The sequence below is a fragment of the Hemiscyllium ocellatum genome, chromosome 39 (genome assembly GCF_020745735.1).
Source record: "Hemiscyllium ocellatum isolate sHemOce1 chromosome 39, sHemOce1.pat.X.cur, whole genome shotgun sequence".
Classification (NCBI taxonomy): domain Eukaryota; kingdom Metazoa; phylum Chordata; class Chondrichthyes; order Orectolobiformes; family Hemiscylliidae; genus Hemiscyllium; species Hemiscyllium ocellatum.
This window is the reverse complement of record NC_083439.1, coordinates 37,655,697-37,676,431: the sequence shown is the minus strand read 5'-3', so window position 1 is coordinate 37,676,431 and position 20,735 is coordinate 37,655,697. Positions and strand designations below refer to the sequence as shown.

General features: G+C 44.9%; 1 protein-coding gene and 1 long non-coding RNA gene across 5 annotated transcripts in view; one reads left to right on the top strand and one right to left on the bottom strand.

Annotated features, from left to right (window-relative positions):
* LOC132834425 (uncharacterized) overlaps positions 1–20,735 on the bottom strand; it is a 65,567-nt gene that overhangs the window by 33,817 nt on the left and 11,015 nt on the right. The window contains exon 1 of one of the 4 annotated variants that reach the window (XR_009647183.1): positions 9,415–9,572. The exons of 2 other annotated variants lie outside the window; for them this stretch is intronic. This is a non-coding gene — a long non-coding RNA (uncharacterized LOC132834425). Of the gene's footprint in view, positions 1–4,860; positions 4,934–9,414; positions 9,573–20,735 lie in introns of those variants that run through there. One more of the 4 variants, XR_009647184.1, reaches the window with a different exon arrangement.
* LOC132834423 (complement C1q tumor necrosis factor-related protein 6-like) lies at positions 9,439–15,952 on the top strand. Its single transcript, XM_060853359.1, has 2 exons — positions 9,439–9,531; positions 14,984–15,952. The coding sequence occupies exons 1-2, from the start codon at positions 9,456–9,458 to the stop codon at positions 15,382–15,384; spliced, it is 477 nt and encodes a 158-aa protein (XP_060709342.1). The 5' UTR covers positions 9,439–9,455; the 3' UTR covers positions 15,385–15,952.

Here is a 20,735-nt window from a genome sequence, read left to right as displayed (position 1 = left end):
GTTGCAGTGAGAGAGAGACTCACTGAGATTCGTGTATAGAGAGGAGGAAAACTTCTTCAAGGCAGTGAGTCTCTCTCTCACCAAAACCTCCAGGTCATCTCCTCCATCTCTCCACTCTGAAGGCACCCTGCCTCTATTCCTAATGAAGGGCTTTTGCCCGAGACAACGATTGTCCTGCTCCTCAGATGCTGCCTGACCTGCTGTGCTTTTCCAGCACCACTCTAATCTAGACTCTGAGAAGTTTCTCAACCCCATTTTCCCATCTTCTCCCCACAACCTTTTATCCCTTTAACAATCAAGAACCCATCTATCTCTGTCTTTAATATACTCAATGATCTGGCTAAAACAGCCTTCTTTGGCAATGAATTCCATCGATTCACCACTCTCTGACTGAAGAAGTTTCTCCTCATCTCTGTTCTGAAGCTCCTTCCCTTTATTCTAAGGCTGTGCCCTCGGATCCCAGTCTCAAATGCTAATGGAAACATCCTCCCAACACCCACTCTGCCAGGCCTTTCAGTATTCTGTAAATTTCAATTAGATCCCATATCCTTCAAAACTCCGAGTCTCGGCCCAGGGTCTCAACGTCCCTCCTATGGGATGGATGGGTTGGACCGAAGGGTCTATTTCCGTGCTGTACATCTCTATAGCTCTATGTTAAGCTTTTCATTCCTGAGATCATTCTCGTGAACCTCGCTTGGACCCACTCCCAAGGTAGAGATATGGGGCCCAACACTACTCACAATATTATAATTATGGTCTGACCAGAAACGTATTAACCCTCTGAAGTACATCCCTACTTTTATGTTTGTGCTCTTGAAATAAAAACCAATATTGCATTTGCCTTCCTAACTACCGACCCAACTTGCAAGTTAACCCTAACACAATTCTGGATTAGGACTTCCAAGTTCCTTTACGCTTCAAATTTCTGAATTCTCTCCCCATTTAGAAAATAGTCTATGCCTCAATCCTTCCTACCAAAGTTCATGACCTCAAACTTTCCCACATTATATTCAATCTGCCACTTCTTTGCCCAATCTCCTAACCTCTCGAAATCTTTCTGCAGAGTCCCAGCCTCCCAGCCTCCTCAATACTACCTGTCCCTCCATCTATCTTTGTATCATCTGCTAACTTACTTGAATGCTCACAGTTCCTGCATCTAGACCATTCATGTAAAATGTGAAAAGTTGTCGTTCCAACACTGACCCTTGTAGAATTCAACTAGTCACCAGCTGCCATCCTGAGAATGACCCTTTTATCCCCCACTCTCTGATTGTCAGGCAGAAAGAAATCTTCTATCCATACTCGTACCTTACCTCTAACACCACGGGCTCTATGGGCTCTTTCATATCGACCTGATGCTTCTAAATTTCATCTGAAAAAACATCAATCTCCACACCGACAACTCTCAGCTTCACCCCATCATCACCTCTCGATACCCTCATCACTTCTAAACTGTCACACTGTTTGATATCCAGCACCATATCAGCAAACATTGCTTCCAACTAAATTACAGGAATCAAAAGCTCCTATCTTTTAATCCTTGTGACAAACTTCAGTGCCTACTTACCAGCTCCATTCTTCTGTCTGGTCGCTGTTTGAGGCTGAACTATCCTGTTCACAATCTGGGTATCAGTTACACATGTATGTTTAGGGAGGAGATGGTTATATGTTATTGAACTGGTCATCCAGAGGTCCAAGCTAATGTTCTCAGGATCACGGTTCAAATCACACCAAAGCAGAGGTGGAATTTAAATTCAATTTCTACATTGAGTCATAGAGCCATACAGCACAGAAGCAGACCCCTTCGATCCAACCAATCCATGCCAAACATAATCCCAAACTAAACTATTCCCACCTGCTGCTCCTGGCTCATATCCCTCCAAACCTTTCCTATTCACGTACTTATCAAAATGTCTTTTAACCATTCTAATTGTACCCACATCCACCACTTCTTCAGGAAGTTCATTCCACACATGAACCACCCTCTGTGCTAAAGAAAACACATCCTTCCAAGCCTTTTAAAAATCTTTCTCCTCTCACCTTAAATATGTGCCTCCTAGTCTTGAAATCCTCCATCCTCAGGAAAAGACAACTCCCACTAACTCTATCAATACCCCTCACCTCAGCACTGGGGAAACCACAGTGATTATCATGAAAAGAACACATTTGGTTCACTAATGTCTTGTCGGACAATCTCCTGTTCTGAGGAACATGTGACTCCAGACTCACATCAACTCTGACTCTGAACTGCCCTCTGAAATGGGGAAACAAGCCACTTACTTCAAGCTCAGTTACAGATGGACAACAAATGTTGGCCTTGCCAGTGACATACACATCCCATGAAAATACTTTGTAAAAAAATATGATTTTCAAGTTGAATATTAGATTACTTACAGTGTGGAAACAGGCCCTTCGGCCCAACAAGTCCACACCAACCCTCTGAAGAGCAACCCAACCAGACCCATTCCCCTACATCTAAAACTACGGGCAATTTAGCATGGCCAATTCACCTAACCTGCACATTTTCTTTTTAACTGTGGGAGGAAACCCATACAGACATGGGGAGAATGTGCAAACTCCACAAAGACAGTTGCCTGAGGTGGAAATTGAACCCAGGTGTCTGGCACTATGAGGCAGCAGTGCTAACCACTGTGCCACCATGCCACCCATATCTGATCAAATATCCATACGCTTATCAAGATTATTTATTTCCACCTCCATCATTTCATCACCAACATTCCCTGCTCATTTGCTGCTGAAACTCTCAGCCACACCTTTGCTCCCTCTAGAATTGCTTATTTCCATGCACTCCTCATCTACACTCTCATGCCCTGAATCTCACAAAGTCCTGCCCACCCATGGGCTTGCTCACCTCCTCTGGTTCCAAGTTAAGGAACACATTCATTTATAAATTCTCATCCCTGTTTTCAAATCCTTCCATGACTTTGTTCCTTCCTATTTCTGTAATATCCTCCAGCCCACAATGTTCTAAGATGTCTGTGCTCATTTAATACTGGCCTTTTTGGCCAAACCCTAACCCTAATTGATTCACCATTGGTGGCCAAGTCTTCAGCTACCTCTTGCTTTACCTTCAACTCTCTCCATTTCCAATCTCCCTCTGTATCGTTTCTTCTGCAAATCTTTGTGCCCTCTCCCTATGTTGCCTGTTCACTTTGACCCTTTGTATTTCTCATCTCCCCTTCCAGCTGCCCCCTCCTTTTCCTATGTCCTCCTATTACACTCCCTTAAGTGTTCCCATAGGATTTGCCATATATCAAAATTAATTAAATTAACTGGATTTTCATCATATGGACCCATGACGTGTGCAAGAAAACTATCCAATAAAAAGTATGAAGTTATGGGGGTGAAACTCGGAAAATGGTCGCAGTAAGACATTCATTCAGAGAGCTGACACAAACATGAATAGTCCAAATGGTCTCCTTTGGCACTGAACAAATTCTATAATTCTTGGAACATGTGAGATTACTTGCATTCTATCCTAAAGGGGCTGAATGCAGAGCTCAGGAAGTAAGAGACAGGCCATTACAAGTCTACCAAATGCCCACACACCTACATATCTCCAAAATCAGAAATCTGATTGATCATCTCCTGCCCGTCCCCAGCTCAGCCTGACACCAATCATCAAAAAAAAATGAAGAGGGAGGAAATAAAACTTTGTGAGCAAACTTGTAAGTACTATCAAGATCGCCAGCTAAAGCTCCTTTATGAACCAAAGAGATCATAAGCCCCTTCGAGAATGAGGTTGGGGAAATAATAATTGGGAGCCAGGAAATAGTGGATAACTACTTTGCATCTGCCTTCAGAGTAAAAGACGTTCATACCATTCCAAAATTACTAAATGTTCACCAGACAAAAGCAGGAGAGGAAATAGGTCTAACGTAGTTTGCTAAACTTGGATGGCACGGAAGAATTGTACCAAAGGGTCTGTTTCCGTGCCCTTTGATTCTGTGACTCTGAAATATTAGAATTATCAAAAGAGAAGAGGTGCTGGAGAAACTACCTGGGTGACACGGTGGCCCAGTGGTTAGCACTACTGCCTCACAGCGCCTGAGACCCGGGTTCAGTTCCCGACTCAGGCGACAGACTGTGTGGAGTTTGCACGTTCTCCCCGTATCTGCGTGGGTTTCCTCCAGGTGCTCTGGTTTCCTCCCACAGTCCAAAGATGTGCAGGTCAGGTGAATTGGCCATGCTAAATTGCCCGTAGTGTTAGGTAAGGGGTAAATGTAGCGGGGTATGGGTGGGTTGCGCTTCGGCGGGTCGGTGTGGACTTGTTGGGCCGAAGGGCCTGTTTCCACGCTGTAAGTAATCTAATCTAATCTAATCTAAAGGCCAATAAAGTTCATAGGCCTAATGGAATGCTTCTCAAGATATCAAAGACAGGAGCTACAGAGATAGTGGACACACTGGTAGGAATCTTCCAGGAATTCTTCAAGTCTGAAAAACTCCCAGAGGATTGGGAAACTGTCAATGTGACACATTTATTTAAAAAGGGAAGGGGGTAAACAAAACCAGACAATTATAAGCCAGTTAGTTGAACTGATATTGCTCCTGGAGAAATATTGCTGCAATGTAAAGGATGTAATAGCAGACCATTTGAAAATGCAGAACTGCTCGAGCAGAGGGAGCATGGCCACATAAAGGGGAAACCGTGCCTCACAATTTTACTAGAATTCTTTGAGGCGGCAACAAGCAGAACAGATAAAGGAGAAGCAGTGGATGTTATACATTTGGATTTTCAGGAGGTGTTTAATAAGGTATCACACATTACACTACTTTACAACATAAGCCATGATGGGAAGGTGCTGGTGTGAGACTGAGGTGGACAAAGTCAAAACTCACACGACACCTGGTTATAGTCCAACAGGTTTGTTTGAAAACACAAGCTTTCAGAGCCTTGCTCCTTCTTCAGGTGCTGCTGAGGGATGATATATCAGACACAGAATTTATAAACAAAATATCAGTCATACAACTGATGCAAATGTACTGAGCAAACCTAGATGACTTTTAAGTCTTTAATCAGTTAGAATGGAAGTGCACCCTCTCACGCACTGTCTTACCCACTCACAGACAGACACATACGCTCTCATTTCTCTCTCTCTCCACGCCCCCCAACCCCCACCACTCTCCCCCACCCACCCCCCCACCCCACCCCCCTCTCGCACACACATGATCTCCACCTCTGCCACAGGGATCAGTGCTGGCACCACAATTATTTACCGTGCTTCTTAATGACTTGGATGCAAATAGTGAATGTCCTGAAGCTAAATTTGCAAATGGGGCTAAAAATAAGTGGGAAGGCTATCGGTGTGGATGACACAAACAATTTGAAGAGGGATACAGACAGGTTACGTGAGTGGGCAAACATTTGGCAGGTGGAAAATATGAGGTAATGCCCTTTGACAGGAAGAATAAAGGAGCTGAATACTTAAATCGGGAAAGACTGCAGAAAGCTACAGACCAGAGGGATTCAGGAATCCTCGTCCATAAATCACAAATATATCCAAGTTCAGCGGGAAATAAGGAAGGCAAACGGAATGTTGGCCTTTACTTCAAAGAGAATGGCATTTCAATGTAAGGTGCTGTGAGAGGTACCTGTAAAGAATGTTGTTTCTGCAAAGAATTGAGTTTGTTTAAAGTACTAAAAGAATTTAAATGTGCTTACATGAGTAAAAGCTAGTGTTAGCATTTTGCAAATCCTCAAGTGAGGTTATACTCAGAAATAACAAACTAAGAAATAAGGAAGTTGTGAGAAATAGAGAGGTATGTTGCTTTTGCAGAAAGCTAATACTGCTGACAAGCTAAGAATTGCAAGAGTAAAAGCTCAATTATTAAGCTTCTAGGTAGATAAGGGTATGTGTGTACCAGAAAGAGGAACAATAAGCAGACATAATGCTGAGGATAGTTGCAAGGAAATGATAAGATTAGCAGCCCTCTTTGTGTACTTGGAAAAGGAGAACAATGCAAAACCACTAACTTAATATGTGATAGTGGCTTTGCAAGATGGTTACACCGTATATTCCAGAAAACAGAAGGGGAGTTTAATTTAGATAAAGAGAAGTCACATGGTGGCCGTTAAGCCAATAGGTAGGATAAAGGGAGTGGGAGAAGTGATCTCATGCGGCACCAAGGGTATAATTATGTACATGTTCCAATGCTCAGGGCTCATTTGCTTAATGCGTCTGAAGCCCTTACTTGCAAGTTCGTAAATAAATTGCCATGTTTCCAGCTTTTGGTGGTCTCAGCTAATTTTATTGAGTTTGTTCCAAATTGGCCTCCTCCCACCTCTATCAGCATGCCAATCACCCACCAATCCTGTCCTAACTTCCCAATCCAGCTCCAAGCACCGCAATACACCAATTTAAAACACTCATCAATATATTAATCATTTTGCAACAACATATCCCTTCCTAATCTAGTTGTCTTGTCCACAGAAGATATATGATTTATCACACAGGCAGAGCATAAGTATCTGGATGAACATCTGAAACTTTGTAGGAGCAACAGCAAAATGTGTTAATCAAGAAAATATATTTCACCTTCCACCTAATACAGCATAGATAAAGAGGTACTAGTGACATGTTGATTTATGAATAGCTGAGGAAAGGTCACTGAACTTAAAACATTAACTTTTCTCTCTTCACAGATGCTGCTGGACCTGCTGAGTTTCTCCAGCAATTTCTGTCATTGTCTAACTCAGCCTGATATATATTTAATCAGTGTGCCTCATTGCTTACTTGGGAGAGAATGCAACAATCACCAAAAACACCTACAATCCTCAAGAGAATAAATTCTCCTTGAACGATCTTCAATGGGAAACCTTCAGTTTTAAACAGAGCCCCTAACTTGTAGATTCCCTCAGGAGATGAAATATCTTTCAGGCCTCAAAGCCTGCTTCTACCTTCTCCCCAGACTTCACAAACAGAATTGACCCATCTCTCACCCTGCTCCAGCCCGTCTGAAATCAGGTCTACATATTTTGTCTCTATTTTTTCTCTCTTGGTCAGTCTCTTCACACTTACATTTATGATTCTTCTGATACTTTACATTAGTCCCACAATTTCCAGTTTCTGGGACTGAGCTGCTTCCTCTTCACCATGGATGTGCAATCCCTCAACACATCCATCCTCCATCAGGATGGTCTAAAGGCACTCTGCTTCTTTCTTGAAAGGAGGCATGAACAGTTCCCATCATGCACCACACTCCATCATCTGGCTGAGTTTGTTCTCACTTTAAATAAGGTATCCTTTAACTCCTCTCACTCTCCAGGTCAAGGGAGTGGATATGGACACCTGTATGGGTCCTAGTTCTGACTGTCCCTTTGTTGAGTCTGTGAAACATTTCTTGTTCCAGTCCTACTCAGGCCCCCTCTCACAACTCTTTCTCCAATACACTGATGATCATTAATGCTCTCATCTGGAATTGGAAAAAAATATCAGTTTTGACTTGAACTTCCATATTTCTTTCACCTTTGCCTGGTCTATCTCTGACACTCCCCTTCCCTTCCTCAATTTTGATTTTTCTTTTTTTTGATAAGAGGTTGCCTACCAATACCCACTCCAACCTCTCCAACCCCCTACAGTTAACACCTCCTCATACCCTGCTGTTGAAAGGACTCCATTCCATTTGCCCTGTTCCTCTGCAACCCTGTTCTCATAATGCCACCTTCCACAGCGTGCACTCCCTTATCCTCAACCAAAGATTCCTCACCACCATGGGGGGGACAGGGTCCTCAGTCAGGTCCAATCTATTATCCACAATTCTACCTCCAACTCTTCTCCGCCTTCCCAGAATAACGATAGTCATAGAGTCATAGAGCTGTATAGCACGGAAACAGACCCTTCAAGCCAACATGTCAATGCCGACCTGATATCCTAACCTAATCTAGTCCCATTGGCCAGCACATGGCCCATCTTGCTCTTAAACCCTTCCTATTCATATACCCATCCAGATGCCTTTTAAATGTTGCAATTATATCATCCTCCACCATTTCCTCATTCCACACACAATGCTTGGGAAAGTTCCCCTTAGGTCCCAGTTAAATATTTCCCCTATCACCCTAAACCTATGCCCTCTAGTTCTGGACTCTCTGACCACCCACCCACCCCCACCCTACAACCCAACCCCTGCCCCAACCCAGGGAAAAGACTTTGTCCATTTAGCCTATCCATGTCCCTCATGATTTTATCAACATAAACCTCGATAAGGTCATTCCTCAGCCTCCAACACTCCAGGAAAAATATCCCCAATCTAATCAGTCTCTCCCTCGAGCTCAAACCATTAACTCTGGCTCAAATCCTTGTAAATCTTTTCTGAACCCTTTCAAGTTTCACAACATTTTTCCGATACAAGAGAGACCAGAATTGCACACAATATTGCGAAGTGGCCTAATCAATGTCCTGTACAGCCACAGCATGACCTCCCAACTCCTATACTTGATGCTTTGAGTACTAAAAGAAAGCATACCAAACACCTTCTTCACTATCCTGTCTACCTACGACTCCACTTTCAAGGAGCGATGAATTTGCACTACAAGGTCTCTTTGTTCAGCAACAATCCTCAGAACCTTCCTTTGTCCTCAGTTTCCACTTCACCAGTCTCCTCCATTCAAAGGACCATCCTCAGCCATTTCCTGAACGTCTCACAAGATGCTACCGGCAACATCATTCCCTCCTCTCCACAATGAGCATTCCCAGGGATCACTCTCTCTCTGGTTCACTCTTCCATCATTCCTACTAGTTCCTCATCCCCACTCTCCCTGTGATATTGGTGAGAGCAAAACCAGGCAGGGTGACTACTTTGCTGAACACCTTTGCTTTGTCTGTAAGAATGATTCTGACCTTCTAGTTCCTTGTCATTTCAATAAACCATCTTGCTCCCATGCTGATGTGACTGTCCTGGGCCTGCTATATTGTTTCAACAAAGCTCAACACAACCTGGAGGAACAGTATCTCATTTTCTACTTCATAGATACGTTACAGCCTTCAGGACCCAACATGGAATTCAACAATTACAAACTGTGAACACACATTATACCCCCCCTCCCTGTCTTGTTGGCTTTGTGCCCAGTACAGTGGACTTATTTTCTCCTATTCAAACTGATCATGAACACTATTTGACATTTCAGTCTCTCTTTTACAATTATTGAAACCCCTTTTGTCTTCTGCTCTGGGCACCCTCACAGTTTGTTCCTCTTGCTCCTTCTCTCCCTCTGTCAACAGCATAAAAACTTTCACTTTCCAACCCCTTTCAGTTCTGAAATGACATGTCTGACTTGAAATGTAACTCTGTGTCTCTCTCTAATAAATGAGACCTGATCTGCTAGATTTCTCCGGTATTTTCTGTTCTTATTTAACATCCTGCAAAAGCTGATCAGAGAACAAAAAAAACACTTACTTCAGTTTTTCAATTTCTTTCAGGCAGTTGCAAATGAAGAAATGAAACTAAGTAATCCACTGAAATTGATCACAGAATCAAAAGCCAAGCTCGGACCAACTTGTGCTTGGAATAAAAGTGAGTTCATGCAACGTTTCCAACAAGTTTCAACAACAAGTCATAAGACAGGGTACAGAAAGGGTCAGGGATCTGACTTCAGACACATCAGATGAGAAGACAACAGTGGGGATTGGAGCAGTCAACACAGGACCAAGGGGACATTTATCCTTAAACGCACAGAGTACATGAACGAAGGAAATGAGCTTGTAGCACAGATTGAAATAGAGTCATAGAGCTGTACAGACGGAAACAGACCCTTCAGTCCAACTTGTCCATGTCGACCAGATATCCCAAGCTAATCTCGTCCCATTTGCCAGCATGTGGCCCATATCCCACTAAACCGTTCGGATTCATATACACATCCAGATGCCTCTTAAATATTGCATTCAATTTATTATCATGTGTACCAAGGCACAGTGAAGAGCTTTGTTTTGCGAGCAATACAGGCAGATCATAGCGTTAGGTAACACAGAAAGTAAATAATGGGTACCGGCAGCAAAAACAAAAACACAGGTACAGGCGAATGTTAAGAGTGTGTGAGTACATTCAGTATTCTAACAGTAGGGTGGTAACTGCTTCAAAAGTGGCTGATGGGTGTGTTCTGGTTTCTGTACCTTCTCCCTGATGGTAGACATTGTAAAAAAACATTGCCAGGATGGGATGGATCTTTGAGAATGCTGGCTGCCTTTCCTTAACAGCGGGCCTGGTGGATGGATTCTATGGATGGGAGGTTGGTCTTTGTGATTGTCCAGGCCCAGTTCACCACTCTCTGTAACTGTCTCCGATCTTGAATGGTACAGTTGCCATACCAGGTAGTGATACATCCAGACAGAATGCTCTTTATGATGCACCTATAAAAGTTGGCAAGGGTATTCACTGTCAGACCAAATTTCCTCAGCTGCCTGAGGAAGAAGAGACATTGTTGGGCCTTTGTAACCAGTGCATCCACATGAAGAGTCCAAGAAAGCCTGTTGTGGATGACCACTCCCAGGAGCTAGATACTCTCCACTCCCTCCACCTCTGTGCTGTTAATGTGTTGGCGGGGCATGAGTAACATCCTGCCAATAGTCAATAATGAGTTCTTTGGTTTTGCTGGCATTAAGAGGTAGGCTGTTCTCAGTGCACCATTTTTCCAGGTCTTCCACTTCCCCTCTGTAGTCTGTTTCATCGCTATCTGAGATTCGACAGATGATTGTGATGGCATCAGTGAACCTATAAAAAGCATTAGTCTGATATTTAGTGGCGCAGTCATGGGTATTAGTGAGTACAGTAGGGGCTGATTACACAGCTCTGGAGGGCTCCAGTGTTGAGTGTTAGTGGGGATGAAATATTGTCTCCAATCTTCACTAATTGCGGCCTGTGGGTCAGGAAACTGAGAATCCAGTTGCAGAGAGTGAGGCTGTTGCAATTGTACCAACCTCCACTACTTCCTCTGGCAGCACATTCCACACACGCACCAACCTCAGCATGAAAAAGCTGCCCCTTCAGTCCCTTTTATGTCTTTCCCCTCTCATCCTAAACCGATGCCTTCTACTTCCCATTCCAGGGAAAAGACTTTGTCCATTTATCCTATCAATGCCCCTCATAATTTTATAGATATCTAAGAGGTCACCCCTCAGCCTCCAACACTCCAGGGAAAACAGCGTCAGCCTACTCAGCCTCTCCCTACAGCTCAAATCCTCCAACCCTGGCAACATCCTCATAAAGCTTTTCTGAAAACTTTCAAGATGCACAAATTCCTTCAAAGTGGAAGGAAAACAGAACTGCATACAGTATTCCAAAAGCGGCCTAACCAATATCCTGTACAGGTGCAACATGACCTCCCAACTCCTATTCTCAATGCTCTGACCAATAAAGGAAAGCCTGCGATTCTACTTTCAAGGAGCTATGAACCTGCACTCCAAGGTCTCTGTTTAGCAACGCTCCCTATAACCTTACCATTAAGTGTATAAATCCTGCTAAGATTTTCTTTCCCAAAATGCAGCACTACACATTTATCTAAATTAAACTCCAGCTGATACTTCTCAGCCCATTGGCCCATCTGGTCCAGATCCTGTTATAGTCTGAGGTAACCTTCTTCGCTGTCCTCGAAACCTCCAATTTCGGTGTCATCTGCAAACTTACTAATCGGAAGTCAAATGTTCACATCCAAAGCATTTATATAAGTGACAAAAAGTAGTGGACCCAGCACCGATCCTTGTGGCACTCTACTGGTCACAGGCCTCCAGTCTGTAAAACAACTCTCCATCACCACCCTCTGTCTTTTATCTTTGAGCTAATTCTGTATCCAAATGGCTAGTTCTCCCTGTGTTCCGTGTGATCTAACCTTGCTGATCAGTCTCCCATAGGGAACCTTGTCGACTGCCTCACTGAAGTCCACATAGATCAGGTCCACCATTCTGCCCTCATCAATCCTCTTTGTTACTTCTTCAAAAAACTCAATCAAGTTCATGAGACATGATTTCCCACACACAAGCCATGCTGATTATTCCTAATCAGTCCTTGCCTTTCCAAATACATATCAATCCTATCCCTCAGGATTCCCTCCAACAACTTGCCCACCACCGATGTGAGGTCTATAGCGTCCTGGCCTTACCACCTTTCTTAAATGATACCACGTTAGCCAACCTCCAGTCTTTCCAGCACTTCACCTGTGACTATTGATGATACAAATATCTCAGCAAGGGGCCCAGCAATCACTTCTCTAGCTTCCCACAGTCGGTGGGTACGATGCTGTGGCCATTACAAAGACATAGCTGCAAGGGGATCAGGGCTGGGAACAAAATATCGAAGGATACACATCCTATTTAAAGAACAGGCAGGTGGGTGGAGGGAGCAGGATTTCCTTGTTAGTCAAAATCAAGATTAAATTGATAGCAAGAAGCGACATGGGAGGGTGTGGGTGGAAGGCAGGGAATGTGTTTGTATAGAATTGAGGAACCACAAAAGGAAAAAAGGATACCAATGGGAGTTATGTACAGACATCCAAGCAATACTCAGTGTGTGGGGTAGAAAATAAATCAGGAGATAGTTTGAGAGGGAAAAGCTTGAATTAGGCATAATGGGTTTTTAATGAGTGAAGGAGAGTACAATGACATGAGGGAGGATCTGGCCAGAGTTGATTGGAAGGGAATTGAGCAGGGAAGACAGTAAAGCAGCAAGGGCAGGGGTTTATGGGATAATTTGGGAGGCACAGCAGAAATTCATCCCGAGGAAGAAGAATCAGATAAAGGGAGGACAAGGTGACCATGGCTGATAAGGGAACTCAGGAACACCATGAAAACAAAAGAAAAAAGTACATCATATGGTGAAGATTAGTGGGGAGCCAGAGGCTTGGGAAGACTTTAAAACCAACAGATGCTAACTAAGAAAAGCAATAAGGGAGAGAAGCTGAATCATTAAAGTAAGCTAGCTAGTAATATAAAGAAGATTGCAAGAGTTTTTTAGAAATATAAAAGGTAAGAGAGAGGCAAGAGTGGACACTGGACTACAGGAAAATGAGCTGGAGAAGTAGTAATGGGAAACAAAGAAATTACAGAGGAACTGAAGAGATACTTTCCATTAGTCTTCACAGTGGAAGACACCAGGAGCAGACCAGAATTTCAAGAGAGTCAGGGAGCAGAAATGAGTGCAGTGGCCATCACTAAGGAAAAGGGGCTAGGAAAGTTGAAATGTCTGAAGGTAGACAGATCATCTGGACTGGATGGACGACAGCTCAGGGTGCTGAAGGAAACAGCTGAGGAGGTCTTTCAGAAAAAAATCACTGGAACGTCCCAGATGACTAGAAAATGGCTAATGTAACACTTTATAAAGAGAGAGAGCCAGAAGACAGGAAATTATAGCCTGACCTCTGTCATTGGTAAGTTATTAAGGATGAGACAATGGAGTACTAAGACCTACATTGTAAAATAGGATTGTGTCAGCACGGCTTTGTCCAAGCATGCCTGATAAATTCTTCAAGGAGGTAATGAACTGGTTAAACAAAGGACAACCAGTGATATGACATATGTGGATTCCCAGAAAGCTTTTGACAAGGTGCCACACAGGAGCTGCTAGATAAGACAACAGCCCATGGGTGTTTGGGGCAAGGTAATCGTGTGGATACAAGATTGGCTAACTGGTAGAAAACAGGGAATGGGATTAAAGGGGTCTTTTTCAGGATGACATCCTGTGAGCAGTGGAGTTCTGCACGGACAGCTATTCCCATTATACATTAACAATTGAGACTAGGAACTGAGTGCATTGCTGCTAAGCTTGTAGATGACACAAAGATGGGCGGAGGGTCAGGTTATGTTGATGAAACAGGGAATCTGCAAAAGAACTTGGACAAGCACGGAGAGTGGACAAAGAACTGCCAGATGGAAGACAATGTGTGATATTGAGAGGTTATGCACTTTGGTAGGAAGAATCTAGGCACAATCTTCCAAATAGGGAAAGGCTTTGGAAATCTGAAGCACAAAGGGATACAGTAGTCCAAGTTCAGGATCGTCCTAAGCTTAACATGCTGGTTCAATTGGCAGTTAGGAAGGCAATGCAATGTTAACATTCATTTTGAGAGGGCTCTAGATTGTGCGATGCATTGCATTAGACTTTTGGGTGATTTTTGAGTGACTGGGAGTGATATTTTTTGCTGGTCTATCCGAATCCCATTTTACCCGTATGCCTCATCATTTATATGAAGCGATTTTCTATTTAACGAGGTTTTGCTGGAATGTAACTAAGGTGTTACAGGGGAACAACCTGTACCTGAACCTGTCTGAATAGGGAACTAGATTGGGAAATGGAAAATAACATTGCTCTGGGTTCACATCTCATCCAGACAAGATGGGATGAACTGTGAAATAAGTTGGAATAGCCTCAGTTGTTCCAAATGAACTGGGCCTACAATACAAAACTAGCATTGCCCAACAGAGTGTGGCTAATGGCAAAAGAAATTTAACACTAAGCAGTACACAAGATCTCTCTGAGAGATGGAGGCAGAGGGGTCTGCTTATTTCAAAGAGTGGGCGTGGTGGAGGGAGGAGTGGGTGATCTCTTTTTATTCATCCTGGCCACCTGGACGAGGTACCATTTAATTACTCAACACAATCTCTTCAATAAGGTGGGTTAATTGGGTGGAGGGAAGGTCTCCTGCTCATACATCTGTCCCCTATTAAGGCACAGCACCTTCAGGTGTGAGAAGGGAAGGTGAGAGGAATCATACTGACATTACCACAATCCACAGCATCAGAAAGTTTCAGCAAACATCCCAGGTCACCTTAACTTTCCAAGTGAAGAAAGATAGTTTATTATAAAAGCCATGACAATGCTGAAGTACAGGTGACTGTCTTTCACCTCCATCTCCTCATTGTTCATTGTGCCTGGGCTTAGTTTGATTGCATCCTGACATTTTAATAACAAATTCTCTCAATTTGAAGTTTGAAAAATGCTTTTAGTAATGACTTTAAATGTCCATTTTCTATTTTATCAGAACTGGATGTGGTTTTTGATGTGCAGCGCTCCACAATGAATCATGTGCTGACTCCTGTGGATCCGATCGTGTATGATGTCGTCAATGTGAATCTCGGACAGGGGTACAGTTGCAACACTGGAAAGTTCACAAGTCCCAAGTGTGGGCTGTACTTTTTCAGTTACTCTTCACTGCCAGGGAGGGGGCTGGAGACAGATGTGGCCCTGATTAAGAACAATAAGGCAGTCAGTGTAATCCATAGTGTGCTTCCAAGCGACAGTTCCCAGCTCTCAGCCAGAACTGTGATCCTGAATCTTCACCAAGGAGACCAAGTGTGGGTCAAGCTAGTTTCTGGGAATCTCTGGAGTGAGGGAGGATCACTCAGCTTCCAGGGGTTTTTCCTGACTCGATCTGCTCAGTAATGGATTGGAAAGATTGGGATAAATTCTTCACTTCAGTGTTGGTGGGTCAGAAGTTTTTGCCACAAATTGGTCAATATTTTCTGACCACCCTGCCAAACCTTACCATAACAGCTCACTTATAATAAGCTCACCATCACTAAAGTGGAAAATCTACACTGTTTATCTCTGAGAATCACATTTGATTCCAAGAGAGTTTATGAATTAACAAATGCTTAATATCTGCTATATAATATGCTTCAGGAACTTATTCTGTTAACAAATATCTCTTTAGATAATGGCATAGACAATAAGGAGACACTGAGACACAGGGACTAAGAAAGAAGGTCAGATCGAGGGAAGGATATAAGGACATAAGAACTAGAAGCAGGAGGAGGCAATTCAGCCCCAGAACCTGCTCCACCATTTGATACAATCACGGCTGATCTCATCTCAGCCTCAACTTGCCTGCCCACTCTCCATAACCCTCCACCTATTATTAATTAGCTATCTGTCCATCACCTCCTTAAATTTCCTCAATGTCCCAGCATCCACCACACTCTGGGGTAGTCAATTCCACAGATTCATGATCCTTTCATAGAAACTATTTCTCCTCTTGTTTTAAATCTGTTCAATTAGTTGAAGTGAACTCAGTTTTGAGATGGTGGAGATGCAGATCCCAATGCAAAAAATATATCACAATGAAATCTTTGAAAGTAAGCTCAGTTCTCTATATGGGAGCTATATACTAAGAGAGAAAGTTGCAGAATTGACACCATGCTGATAAAGCTTATGGCGAATCCACATTCGCACTTGGGACCAAAATCTGTTAACAACAAAGACACATTTATATGTAAACAGTAGCTTTCACATATTGAATTCTCTCATTTAAAGGGCCAGGTTTTGGTGTTTGCCGACTGATTCTCAGGCCTGTCTGTATGGATATGAAAATGTGTTGCTGGAAAAGCGCAGCAGGTCAGGCAACATCCAAGGAGCAGGAGAATCGACATTTCCTGACTCATGCCCGAAACATCGATTCTCTTGCTCCTGGATGCTGCCTGACCTGCTGCGTTTTTCCAGCAACACATTTTCAGCTCTGATCTCCAAAATCTGCAGTCCTCACTTGCTCCTGTCTGTATGGATATGACAATTTAGAATAACGCAAGTAGTTCTGTGCATCAGATCTTTCAATAAAGCTTCTTCCAGCATTTCAATAAAGCTTTTCAGTAAATCGTTTTTCACACACAGACGCATGCCCTTGACACACACAGATACACAGACCAATCCACTCCACACACACACACACACACACACACACACGCATCACCCAACACACGCATACACACACACACACACAGACGGGTCCCCACCTGAAACACAGACACAAGTATCCTACCAACACACACACACATACTTCCCCTCGAGCGCATGCCCGCGCACACACACACACTCGTTGTCCCAATACACACACAGACAGAGCCCCCAGATACACATGCACTTGCAGGCTCATCCACCCCACATCCTCCCATGGACACGTGCGTAAACCCCGAACACACAGGCATATGCATTCACACCCCACAATGCACATGCACGAGTCCCCCGTGTCACATACACAGACACATCACCCCCAAACATACACACACGCACACTTCCTCGCCACATACAGACATGCCCCAGACACACACGTAGAAACGTGCCCTCCCCCGATGCACACACACATCCCGACATGCCCCTCCGTCATAGAGCTGCTGACGTGCCCACCCACACACACATAGATGCACCTCTCCCCTGACACGCACACACACAGACAGGCCTCCTGACATATACACCTGCGAGCATGTGTCCCCCTCCAACAGACATGCCCGCATGCAGTTGCACCACCCTGACACATACACATGCACCCTCCCATAAACATAAGCACATGCGAGTCCCTGACATGCACACATGCGCCCCCAACACATAAACATATGCCCTCGTATTATGAAGATGTGGCTGTACTGTACCTTTAAGAAAGTTAAAAGCTAGCAGAACGACCTGACAGCACCAAGCGTTCTGAACAAGGTACAATGTCACCTTTTGGTCCAGCAACTAGTGTACCTGGTTGCATGGAGACAAACAAAATAACTTTGAATTTGGCCAATCAGTTTAAATTGATACCCCAATACCAAACACCCATCAAGAGAATATTGATAATAATAAAAGCCAGTGACACAGACCAATGCTTTCAGGGTATAAGACTAGGGAAAATTGAACAGTTGAAGGAGAACTGCCAACAGACCAACAGATGCAGACTGTCCGAAACACAGCTCTCTTAAAGGTACCTTTGTTGATCGGTGATCTGTGAAACATAATCCCTCAGACGAAGAAAAGAAGACAGAGGAAGACACAAAAAGAAGATTCAATGGCTGGCTGGTTTGAAATGTGAATTTTTGGTAAATCTTAATCAGGGGTTTTATTGAATGAGTATCATAGAAGGGAAACTAAAAGGTAAGTCAGAGGAAGGAGTTGTAAACAGTTGTTAATTAATTATTCTCTGTTATACATTAAAAAATAAAGTTGTTAATTTTTACTTTAATAGTGACCTTTGGGATAGTTCTGGGCCATCGAATTTTCACAGATCACTGCATGGGATAAAGCTTTTCTGTGTTGCTGATTTAAATTAAGCAGCAGAGTTTACCAGTGTCGTAACACTCCCATCACACACAAATGTGCCCCACAATGCGCGCACACACACACACACACACACACGTGACTAAAACACACACATGCACCTACTCTTCACAAACATGTGCGCCACCCTCCAACATGTAAATGCACATGGGTTACCCCAACACACAGGCAGACACACCACCTAACATACATGCTCCCAGATACATACATATGTGCACTCAAATGCGCCCCCACAGACGCACCCCTCAAAACACACACACAACCATGTAGGTGCACCCCTGACACACATACACCCATGCAGGTGCACCCCTGACACACATACACCCACACAGACACACCACCAACACACACATGCCCACACAGACGTGCCCCCAACACACAATTGGCCATATTGACATGCCCCAGAAACACACACATGCCCACACTGACGTGTCCCCCAAACAGATACACGCCCACCCGGCTGCGCCCACCATCCTCCCCAATACACCCATACAGATGCTCCCCAACACACACATGCCCATGCAAACGCACCCCCGACACACATGCATACACACATGCCCCCAATACACACATGCCCATGCAGACATAGAAAACATAGAACATAGAAAAGCACAGCACAGAAGAGGTCCTTTGGCCCAAGATGTTGTGCCTAGGGTTAATCCTAATGTAAAATAAAATAACCTAACCTACGCAATTCACTGCTATCCATGTGCATGATCTGCAGTCGCTTAAATGTCCCGAACGACACTGCTTCCACCACCACCACTGGCAACACATTCCCTGCAAATCTCTGCATAAAGAACCTTGCTCTGACATTCCCTCTAAACCTTTCTCCGAATATCTTAAAACTGTTACCCCACATACCAGTTAGTCCTGCCCTGGGGAAAAGTCCCTGACTATTGACTATCCATGCCTTTCATTACCTTGTACACCTCGGTCAGGTCACCTCTCCTCCTCCTCTTCATACAGAAAAGTCAGAGCATGTCCCCAACACACGCGCCCACGAAGACGTGCCCCCAACAAACACACCCGTGGAGACGCCTCCCCAACACACATGCCCACGCAAACACGTCCCCAACACACACGCCCATGCAGACACGTCCCAAACGCACACACACACACGCAGACGTGCCCCCAAGACACACACGCCCATGCAGATGTGCCCCAAACACACACCCACAAAGACGTGCTGGCAACACACACACCCATACAGACTTGTCCACAACACACATGCCCACACAGACATGTCTCCAACAAACACACCCACGCATACACGTCCCCAACACACGCTCATGCAGACACATCCCCAACACACACGCCCACACAGACACGTCCCCAACACACACACCCACACAGACGTGTCCCCAACATACACGCCCACACAGACACGTCCCCAAACACACACACCCACACAGACGTGTTCCCAACACACATGCCCACGCAGACACATCTTCAACAAACACGCCCAAGCAGACACGTCCCCAACACACATGACCACGCAGACACGTTTCCAACACACATGCCTACACAGACACGTCCCCAAGACACACACCCACGCACACATGTCCGGAACACACACGCCCACGCAGACACTTCATCAACACACACGAGCACGCAGACACGTCCCCAAACACACACACCCACACAGACGTGTTCCCAACACACATGCCCACACAGACACATCTTCAACAAACACGCCCAAGCAGACACGTCCCCAACACACATGACCACGCAGACACGTTTCCATCACATATGCTCACACAGACGCATCACCAACACACACGCCCACGCAGACATGTATCCAACACACATGCCTACACAGACATGTCCCCAAGACACACATCCACGCACACATGTCCGGAACACACACGCCCACGCAGACACTTCATCAACACACACGAGCACACAGACATGTCCCAACACACACGACCATGCAGACACGTTCCCAACACACACGCCCACGCAGACACGTTCCCAACAAACACACCCACACAGACACGTCCCCAACACACACGCCCATGCAGATGTGCCCCCAACACATATGCCCATGCAGGTGTGCCCCCAACACACATGCCCACGCAGATGTGCCCCCAACACACACGCCCTTCCAGACACGACCCTAACACACACGCCCACACAAACACGTTCCCAACACACACACCCACGCAGACACGTCCCCAACACACATGCCCACGCAGACGTGCCCCCAACATACACGCCCACATAGACACTTCCCCAACACACTCAAACACACAGATGTGTCCCCAACATAAACGCCTATGCAGAAACATCCCCAACACACACGCCCACGCAGATGCCTCCCCAACACACACATCCACTCAGGCATGTCCCCAAGACACACGCCCAGGCAGACACGACCCCAACACACATGCCCAGGCAGACAAAACCACAACACACACGCCCACACAGACACGTCCACAACACTCACGCCCACGCAGACGTGTCCCCCACTCACACGCCCATGCAGATGTGCCCCCAACATACACGCCCAGACAGACACATCCCCAACACACACAGCCACACAGACGTGTCCCCAACAAAAATGCCCATGCAGACACGTCCCCAACACGCACCCACACAGACGTGACCCCAACACACACACCCATGCAGACGCATCCACAACACACACGACCATGCAGACTCGTGTCCAACACACATGCTCAAGCAGACACGGCCCCAACCCA